General features: G+C 50.8%; 1 protein-coding gene across 1 annotated transcript; it reads left to right on the top strand.

The window, feature by feature from the left end:
• The first annotated feature begins 234 nt into the window (after positions 1-234).
• Positions 235-9,086, top strand: LOC122368226 (SWI/SNF complex subunit SMARCC2-like). The gene is made up of 16 exons (XM_043341959.1): positions 235-387; positions 1,593-1,712; positions 2,022-2,126; positions 2,478-2,646; positions 2,883-3,026; positions 3,313-3,473; positions 3,652-3,773; positions 4,024-4,145; positions 4,488-4,594; positions 4,804-4,994; positions 5,187-5,304; positions 5,602-5,840; positions 6,197-6,320; positions 6,613-6,709; positions 7,030-7,280; positions 7,551-9,086. The coding sequence occupies exons 1-16, from the start codon at positions 274-276 to the stop codon at positions 8,307-8,309; spliced, it is 2,943 nt and encodes a 980-aa protein (XP_043197894.1). The 5' UTR covers positions 235-273; the 3' UTR covers positions 8,310-9,086.
• Positions 9,087-9,509: the final 423 nt, after the last annotated feature.

Raw genomic sequence — 9,509 nt, 5'->3', positions numbered from 1 at the left:
AAATGACGTCATAGTTGAAAGAGTCTTTATTTATTTGAACCAAAACTAAACGTTTTTTATCATTAATCCCATCTTATTTAATAATAAAACAATATAAGTATTGAATATAATGCAATTTTTGAATCTATTATGTGTAATAAATTCAAAAAGTAAAAAATTAGACGAATTTCATTGGCCTAAAAATATGACGTCACAAAGCCTTTTGAGCAATATCAATAAAGCAAATGGTTTTGAAGCGATAATGAAGTGAGCGCCCGAACTAACGCCGGCAAGATGGCGTACGCACCGAAGAATGACGGCCGTCCGAATGTCAAGTTCTACGAATCTGCCGATATTTTGTCTCTTTTTGAAGGAGTTAAGTCATGGCTGATGAAGAACGCAAAAAAGGTATGTGTATACTCCTTATGTTGTGGTGTTTTAACGCTTTAAATGTGCGCCAAGTTCGCCGCATTTTGGGTCCGAGCTATCTCGCCACAATTTTACCCTTTTTACTATTTATTTTGTTATTTATATTTTAATTTACATGATCTTTTGATCAATTTTAGAGCACGGATTAGGTTCACTAGTCTCTTGTTAGTAAATATGATTTAAGGCACCAATAATCCCAGGCTGATAAAGTTCATATGGGTCGGTCTAAAAAAATGTGATAAACGCAGAATAGTGGAAGTAATCTGTTAACTATACCTTTCATGATTTATAAAGAGAACTAGTATATGGCAGTTATTATTAATTAATGGTTGCTGTGTTTTGGCTAGGATTGTGGCATAGACCACTTTTTCTTGCATGTTATAACAATACTGTGCTTCTTAATTATTTTCAGTCCATTGTGCATGCCCCACACAAGTTGTCCTAACTGTAAGAGTCTGCCCCGCAATAGCTGAACCCTCCCCTGAATTTTCAAAGGCTGCCGGGATTTGTGCCCTTGTCCCAGCGAAATTTCATCAAACCCTGCCACATTTTGCTTGGTGGAGTATTGTTATTGACCATTTTAATCATATGTAGGGTTGACTTTGTATCCATTTTGATTGTAATTGTAGTTCTGTTTGACATCACCTGAATCTCAAAGCTGACCATTTTTAAACAATCTGCCTCATCCTGTCAAATAAATAATAATTTTCCTTGAAGATTACCTAATGCCCATGTAATATGAAGTTGCTCATGCAGTGCTGAATGGTAGGATTGCAGATAGTTACCTAATGATCATGATCTGCATTTTCAAGCCATATGCAAGGGCTAGCTTGTTTTTGTGCAGCCTGCAGGCATTCTCAAAGTTTTATTCTGGTTTTATGTTTCCCTTTTCATTCTTCTGTGTGCCATAATTAGTATTGATCTGTACTATTATTGATTTTTCATTAAGATGTCAGTCATCTTGCACCAGTGGCAAGATGTTTAGGTAATAACTATTGGGGTATGGTAGGCTTAATGCTTTATTAGGTCTGTAAGTTTTAATTGGCATGCTATACATGAATTGCCTGTGATATATCATATCATCTGCTACACAGAGCAACAGGGATGTTGGTCATAGAGTAACAATATCAATGGTACCTTCAACCTCTAAATCACACTTATTACTAATGCATTTCCTTTTTCAGCATGTTGCTACAGATCCTCCAACAGCAAAAAGCCTGTCTCAACTGGTTGTTCAACTGCTGCAATTTCAAGAGGACAATTTTGGAAAGGATGCTGACAAGCCTGCTAGAACACGACTTCCTGTAAGCTCTATCGCCATCCAAATGTCATAGTAACATTGTGCTTCTGTGTGTGCCATGTTCTCTGACTTTTAAATATAATCTAAGACAAAAAAAAATTATGAAATGCTCTAAATGCAACTGTTTGTAGTTGATTGTGAAAACTGAACAGAACTCCAGCCTTTAGGTATTGTAATCGAGGTATGCCATTTTTGTCATGCATATATTACTTATTTCACTTGATGTCAAGCCACTTTTTAGACCTTGCAGCGTGTGACCCATGTTAGTTATCAAAGATGTTATTGACTATTGAGACCTGTTTTTTTTTTTTAGATGCGCTGCTTTGTGGATTTTGAGCCTGGAAGTGGCCTCTGTCAAATTCTGGCTGCTGCTTACAAGTTCAAGACAGACCATGCCCTTCGCAGATTTGATTTACAGGTAAAATATGGAGTTACCAACTTTAGCCACCATGATACTATGGTAGATGAATCATATAAAGTTTGATGCAAGAAGAGCGACAGTAGCAGTTGCAAGGTGTGAACAATTGTTTAGCCTGTTAATGATAGCATGCAATCACACTGTCTAAGAGTTGAAAATGGTTTTATTCTCAAACCTTTTTGAGGTAAAGAAAGTAAGATCTTAGTACTCGGCCACTGTGTTAGTGGCTGATTTCTGATATAAGTGAGTTTTTGCTAACTGAGCAACGATCGCACTGTATGACTGTGACTTGGCTCGATGTATATCCTCCACCTCCCGACACGTCGGTCTGACGGACTCCGCTCGTCCCAGTCGCCCTCCAAGATGGACCGGCACATCGAACTGTTCTCGGCCATCGAGAAGGCGCTGGTGGCCGCCGGCCAGATGGTCGTGCCGTCCGTGTTCATCACCGCTGAGGTGGACAAGGCCGAGCGTGACAAGCTCAAGGAGACGGTGCGCTCTCACGGCGGCACCATCGCGGGTGAGCGCAGTTGCGGGCTGGCGATCAAAGCGCGTCATATGGAAAAATGTGCGGGGACTGGGGCTGCTTGGTTGTGATCGCTGCTGCAAAGCCAGGACTCAGCACACTTGAAAAAAAAATGCATCAATACCTGAATAATATTTGTGGGTGAGTGACTGCAGTATACCACCCTGACGCGAGACGTTTGATAGGTGTTTTTTTTTTTCGTGGGACACTGAGGATCGTTTCATTTCCAGAGTCGCGCGACAAGGCGACGCACGTGGTGTTCCCGACTCAGGACCCCCTGGAGGAGGAGTACGCCCGTCCGCTGTTCCGGCGCGACAAGTACACCATGCTGCACTGGTACTACTTCCCCGACTCGTACGACACGTGGGTCACAGGTGAGCAAGTCAGCACACTGTACAGTTGATCGTCAGCCGCTTCCCTGGGTGGAGACAGCCATCTGATGACATTAGAACCCTTTTGGGTTAATGTAATCCGATGGTATTGTCGGCAATGTCACACGGTTGGCCATAGCTTCCGATCTTTTTTCGGGCGGCGGCAAATGTCGAACGAGCTCTAGCTAGGATCGATCGGTATTCGGGACTAGTTTGCCGCTCGTTTAGCGAGGCCAATTTAGTGTCTCTGCCAAGTTCATGACGTGACTCTGCCGTGTCGTGACGCCAGGTCTGGACCTGGACGACAGCGTGCCGGAGACGCCCGAGTTTGACGCCGAGAAGCAGTGGCGCGTGACGCTCAACTGGGTGCAGGACCTGGACGAGTACAACGAGTGGATGAACGAGGAGGACTACGAGGTCGACGAGGCCGGCAAAAAGAGCAAACATGAGGTAGGCTAGCCATGTCAGCACTAGATTTTGGGTCGGTACTTGGTAAAAGTCGTCGGTTCGATGAAGTGCCATGAAGGGTGGTCTGTTGTGTTTGTGTAAGCTGCACCTTTTAAGCGGTTTATGCTGGTGGAGTACTGCGCCGTATTTCCCGTGGTCTGACGGTTTCCCTGCCCACCAGCTTTGTCTCTCCGTGGATGACCTCGACGCCATGGCCGCTGGAGAGTCGGAAAAGTCCAAAAAGGGCTCCAAGAAGCGCAAGCGGTCGCCTTCGCCCGCCGCCTCGAAATCAAAGGGCAAACGGTGAGTGATCAAGTGACCATGATATACGAAAACAAATACGCTGGTATAATGTGTCAGCTGATAATATATTGCGTCGCAACTCGCAACTTCAATAAGTATGATCTCGGGTTGATTGGTGTCTTTTATGCTATTTGATTGTACTGCATCGCTAATTTCAATTCATTGAGTAACATTCTGCAGTTGTGCGCGCGCTTCAATATGCTAGTGAACAATAACTGGGTATTAATGTTTGGTGACTGCGTCCCGACAGGACGCCGGGTCCGAAGCCGAAGAACAAAAAGTCCAAGACTGAGGAGGAGGAGGACCTGACCAAGGACATGGAGGACCCGCCGGCCGACACCAACCTCACAGAGGTGGTGCTCCCCAAAGGATGTGAGTCGACAGATTTACTGGGACGGCGGACAGGGTGGAAGGGGCGGATGGCCTAAATGGCCGGTAACACAACTTTTTTCTCAAAACTATGAAATGTTTCCGGCATTTTTATGCCTTCTTGTGCTTTGCAAACGATTAAACGACCGCTTCTCTTGCAATGGGAATGCTGTGTTCATAGTTTTGTAAGGGGAATTACGGATTGGGGTGCTTCAAGCGGTGGGCGCCGCCTAATTTACATCAGCGCCAGCTTGCCTCGAAATTTACGTTGTAAATTATTAGGCGTGATTGTGTTATCGCCGAACTATCACTGAGCCATTCGCGTCTCTCTATGTGTGCGTACAGCGAGCCGCAAGGACGCCGACAACCAGCCGGTGAAGGGCGGCACGGTGGTCGATCTGGACGAGGAGGCCAACCAGGAGGACCCCAGCAAGTCCGCAGAGGAGAAAAAGGTGGGCAAAGTGACCCTCCACGCGCCGTTATGACCTGACTGAATGGGCGACAGCTAGTTCGTGTTCCTGTGTTGGGCAGGCGTATTGACTCAGCTCTGTGCGCTGCGCAGTGTTTTGCTTTTGGATTGTCATTGGATGAATAGGGTGTCTGAAGTGGGAAAAGTTAAATTAGTGTATTTGTTGATGTTGATATATGTGTGTCATATCAGGATGAGATGGAGGATAACGCCACCGAGCAAACGCACAACATCATCGTGCCGAGCTACTCGGCTTGGTTCGATTACAACGCCATTCATGGCATCGAAAAGCGCGCCCTGCCCGAGTTTTTCAACGACAAGAACAAGAGCAAGACGCCCGAGACCTACATCGCCTACCGCAACTTCATGATCGACACATACAGGTAGGAGTCAGTTAAGGAAGAGTTACCGCTTGAGGCTCGAAAGTAGCAGGGGGCGCCCTATCCGGAACGTATACTCTTGTTTTCTGTGATATATGTAGCCATGCCGCTTACCGGTCGTCTGAGTAATTAATGGTTCGTGTTTCTCCTGGCATCTGCCGTGACCTAGGTCTGATCCAACACTCTCCGCCGCAGGCTGAACCCCACCGAGTACATGACGAGCACGGCGGCGCGGCGGAACCTGGCAGGAGACGTGTGTGCCATCATGAGGGTGCACGCTTTCCTCGAGCAGTGGGGACTCATCAACTACCAGGTAGGCGTTCGAATGCTCTCATTCAAGACTGAATGGGTTGGTAGGTAGCGTTATAGTGAGATGGCGACCGGTTAGTAATTGTCGGGAACTGTCTGTAGCTACAGCTGCGGCCTGTCTCACGTATCCATGGTTGGTTTAGTGAGTCGCCATGCTGTTCCTCCCGCCCATGAGTGGCTTCATTTCTCATGTTCACTGCGACTCATTGGTCGTACCGTTTTCACCATCCCCCGGCTCTACTCGTACCAAGTCCATCTTTGCGGTGCCGCAAGCCTCCGTCTGACATGTCTATCCCCTCAGGTGGACAGCGACAGCCGTCCGACGTCGATGGGCCCGCCGCCCACCTCGCACTTCCACGTGCTGTCCGACACACCGACCGGTCTGCAGCCCATCAACCCGCCCCGCACCGGCCAGCCGTCGGCCGCCAAACAGCTCTGCGACTTCGACAAGAAGGCGGAGGGCGGTGACACGGCCGGCGCCGGAGCCGCCGGAGCGGATAAGAAGGATATCACGGATAACTTCGGCCTGAAACTGGACCAGTGAGTAGCACTGATGAAGGCTGGTGTGATTAGGCTGGTTGGTAGGTTGGCGGAATGCTGGGTCAGGCGGGACACCAAGTGACGGTGTCCTAGCAGCTGAGCATAGTGCTAAAACGGGCGATGCTTATATGCCGGTCGATTATCACTCAAATACTACATTATCGATGGCTTACCACACCGAAAGGTTTTGAACCATGTCTATTTCGTATGTGTACTCGTACAGTTTCCTTCTCTGTTTTAAACTTTTCACCCAAATTATGTTTTGCATTGAGATAATCTCTTTCTCTCTGAAGCCTTTCACTCCGATCCCGTTTCCTTTATGATGCCACTAACCTACCGTCCGCGCCATCCGCCAGGTACGCCAAGAAGTCGGGTCTGATGCGGAATAAGCAGGCGGCGAACCTGTCTCGCGACTGGACGGAGCAGGAGACGCTGCTGCTGCTCGAAGCGCTGGAACTCTACAAAGACGACTGGAATAAGGTACGACAACGTTTGGATGGGAATGATGAGCCGTAGGGAGGAATGTGTCGTGGGGCGCAGTTGAGAATGAGTGGGGAAGGAGATTGGTTTCGCTATTTGTTGAGTAAGGCTATCAGCAACAATTCATGTCCCGAGGGACAGGAAAGGTTGCTTGCTTATCTGCATTGTGTAACTACCAAGTTACAGATGCCTGAGACGCTGCTGATACTGCTTGCATATCAGAATAATAACAACCTCAGCTCCGCCGGGGTGCAATAGATGTATGATAACTGAGATTGACGTTTGTTGGCAGGTGTGCGAGCACGTGGGCACGCGCACCCAGGACGAGTGTATCCTGTACTTCCTGCGACTACCCATCGAGGACCCGTACCTCGAGGATCCCGCCTGGGGTGAGTGGGCCGACCCGCATTACTCCGCGTCGTCGGACGGTGCCGAGGCTGAGTGTTTCAGTGTCAGACCAGTCAGGAAGCCAATATCAGCTCGGATTGAGCAAACAGAAATGGCTGAATATATTCTCCTGTCAAAAATATTATTGTTTAGCACTCTCGACTGTCGTAACGCTTCTAGTTAATACTCTGATGTGCTACTTGTCTGTGCATTATCGTTTTGCTAAGGTGACTTAGGTGACCCCATGACTTAGGTGCTGTTGGATCAGCCGATGTTTGACCCATCGCCCAACTTTGACCGTCCCTCCCCGCCCCTCCACCAGGAGAGGGCGCCATCGGCCCTCTGGCTTACCAGCCGATCCCGTTCAGCAAGGCCGGCAACCCGATCATGTCGACTGTGGCCTTCCTGGCGAGCACGGTGGACCCGCGCGTGGCCGCGTCGGCCGCCAAGGCCGCCATGGAGGAGTTCGCGCGCATCAAGGAGGAGGTGCCCTCGGCGCTGCTCGACCAGCACGTCAAGAACGTGGCGCGCGCCGTGGCAGAGGGCAAGGAGCCCCAGTCGGCGCTGGAAAAGGTATGTGGCAACGACGGTTTACGGGCCTTGTCGAGTAATTTAACAGGCTGACAGTGGAGGTTTTCCATATGTAATTTATTCGTGGCAGTTGTAATGAACACGCTGAAATAATGAACGTGCTTTTTTATCACAAAATTAATTTACGCTGACATTTAACACTGAATCATTCACAGTCATTGATTTGACTCGCATACTCATTGTTGATTCACTAACTATGTGGCGAGTTTAGTCTTTCACGATGATTATTTGCCATTGGCTTGTGGCCCGCAGAGCGGCATTGCCGGTACGGTACCTGAGAAGGAGGAAGAAGGCGAGAAAGAGGACGAGAAGAAGAAGCGGAAAGAGAAGGAGGACGAGTCTGCTGCCGGCGGTGAGAGCGGTGACAAGGCGGAGGACCCCGCCGCCGCTGGGGAGAAGGCCGCCGCCGAGACCAAGGAGGAGGGGAACGGAGCGGCCGCCGAGAAGGAGGCGGGCGCGGGCGGCGACCAGCCGGCTCCGGCGGCGGCCGCGGCCGGCGGAGAGGTGAAGGAGGAGCCCGCCGAGCCGCCCACCCCCGAGGAGGTGGCGCGCGTGGAGACGGAGCGCGACCGGCTGGTGAAGGACGCCAGCCTGCAGACGGCCGCCTCCGCCGCGCTCAGCGCCGCCGCCATCAAGGCCAAGCACCTGGCGGCCGTGGAGGAGCGCAAGATCAAGTCGCTGGTGGCACAGCTGGTCGAGACCCAGATGAAGAAGCTGGAGATCAAGCTGCGCCACTTCGAGGAGCTGGAGACGACGATGGACAAGGAGCGCGAGACGCTTGAGTACCAGCGGCAGCAGCTGCTGCAGGAGCGCCAGCAGTTCCACATGGAGCAGCTGCGCGCCGCAGAGTTCCGCGCGCGCCAGCAGGCGCAGGCGGTGCTGGCGCAGGGCGGCGCGCCGCCGGCCGTGGCCGCCGTCGGCTCGTCCCCGGTGCCGTCGCCGAGCACGGGCGCCTCGCCGCAGCCGCCGGCGCAGGCCTCCCCGGCGCCGGTCTCGCCGGCCGTGCAGTAGGCGGCGCGCGCGTCGCCGGCCGTCCGCGCGCCGCCGCCGCTGCCCCGGCACTCTGTGGCGCTCAGCCTGCTCCGGGCGCCCAGCGGCGGCGGCGGCGGCGGCGGGCCGGCGCCGTGGGGCGCGGCCGCGCGGCCCCGTCCTCGGCCGCCGTCCTGCGACGACGGGTCGGAGCACGCGCTGCCGTCGTCCACCACGGACCTGTAGTGAGCGCCGGACGGCCGCGCGGGCCCACCGCCCACCTGCCGAGCCGTCCAGACACCCGCGTCCGGAAAATGGCACTCATCGTATGTGTATCCGGCGATCACCGAGCAAAACAACGCCTAATCAAGGACCCAAAAACTTTAAGACCGCCTGAGGGCTGAGAGTGTGGGCAAATTTGCGATTGGTGGTCATATTTCTCTGCGTTCAGCTCTGTCTGGGGGTGTCATCGCAGACTTCATCACGTCTTGTCACGGCTGCCCGTCTGGGACTGCCGTGACGTCATCTATTGGAATGGGTGTGTCGCCTGCGCGGTTGTGTGCTTTTGTGCGAGATCGAATTTCCACAGGGGGATGATAAGAATTAGTACCTAGTGAATGATGTGTAACTGTGGCATATGTGTAGATGAGTAGATCTGCCGGGTTGGAGGTCCTGGCCTTTTCCATGGTCTCAGTTTTTTTTCGCGGCCTCGTCAACTTGAGTCCATTGCCTGCTTTTCACCGACTCATGTACAACTCCTCCGACACTTGTGTTGAACAATATGTCTCATATGCCGCATTGAATATAAAATGATGTTGACGATGTTTTTTTTTCAAAATAATTTTATTGCCTGTCCCTGAGTAGGTATAAGGCTAGGTCTTGTTTGTGAGGTTCAAACCGTAATTTAAAGAATATGCTTTGTCTGAAATCAAAGCTGGCCGCATTGTCGGGGATTTAGCCGAAATTTGCCGTGCCCGCCTGTTGCATAACGTTTCAGAAACTCCGTTTCGTACAGTGCCCGACGCGTACCTATCTACAACACATATTGTCATTGGAATCCGTATTTCAAGGATTGAGATATCTCTGCTTTTTGTTTTGCAGTCAATGACCTGTTGCAATTTAATTTACAACCCTGACATATTGATATAGCTGGGCACTTCGTATCGGCATTACTGGAAGTACTCATTACTGGATCGATGGAAACCCTCTTTGGCCACCTCTATTTGTGTTATTTGGCCATCT

Source organism: Amphibalanus amphitrite, unplaced genomic scaffold (assembly GCF_019059575.1).
Source record: "Amphibalanus amphitrite isolate SeventyFive unplaced genomic scaffold, NRLGWU_Aamphi_draft 000932F_arrow, whole genome shotgun sequence".
Lineage (NCBI taxonomy): Eukaryota > Metazoa > Arthropoda > Thecostraca > Balanomorpha > Balanidae > Amphibalanus > Amphibalanus amphitrite.
Note: the sequence above shows the minus strand (reverse complement) of the source record. Positions and strands in the feature narration are given on the sequence as shown.

Bases quoted from the DNA above. Each gene is read 5' to 3' on its own strand.
- LOC122368226 (XM_043341959.1), top strand. From the start codon at position 274: ATGGCGTACGCACCGAAGAATGACGGCCGTCCGAATGTCAAGTTCTAC. The intron at 2,127-2,477 runs GTAAAATATGGA...CGCTCGTCCCAG, and splicing joins TTCGCAGATTTGATTTACAG to TCGCCCTCCAAGATGGACCG. The intron at 7,281-7,550 runs GTATGTGGCAAC...TGTGGCCCGCAG, and splicing joins CCCAGTCGGCGCTGGAAAAG to AGCGGCATTGCCGGTACGGT.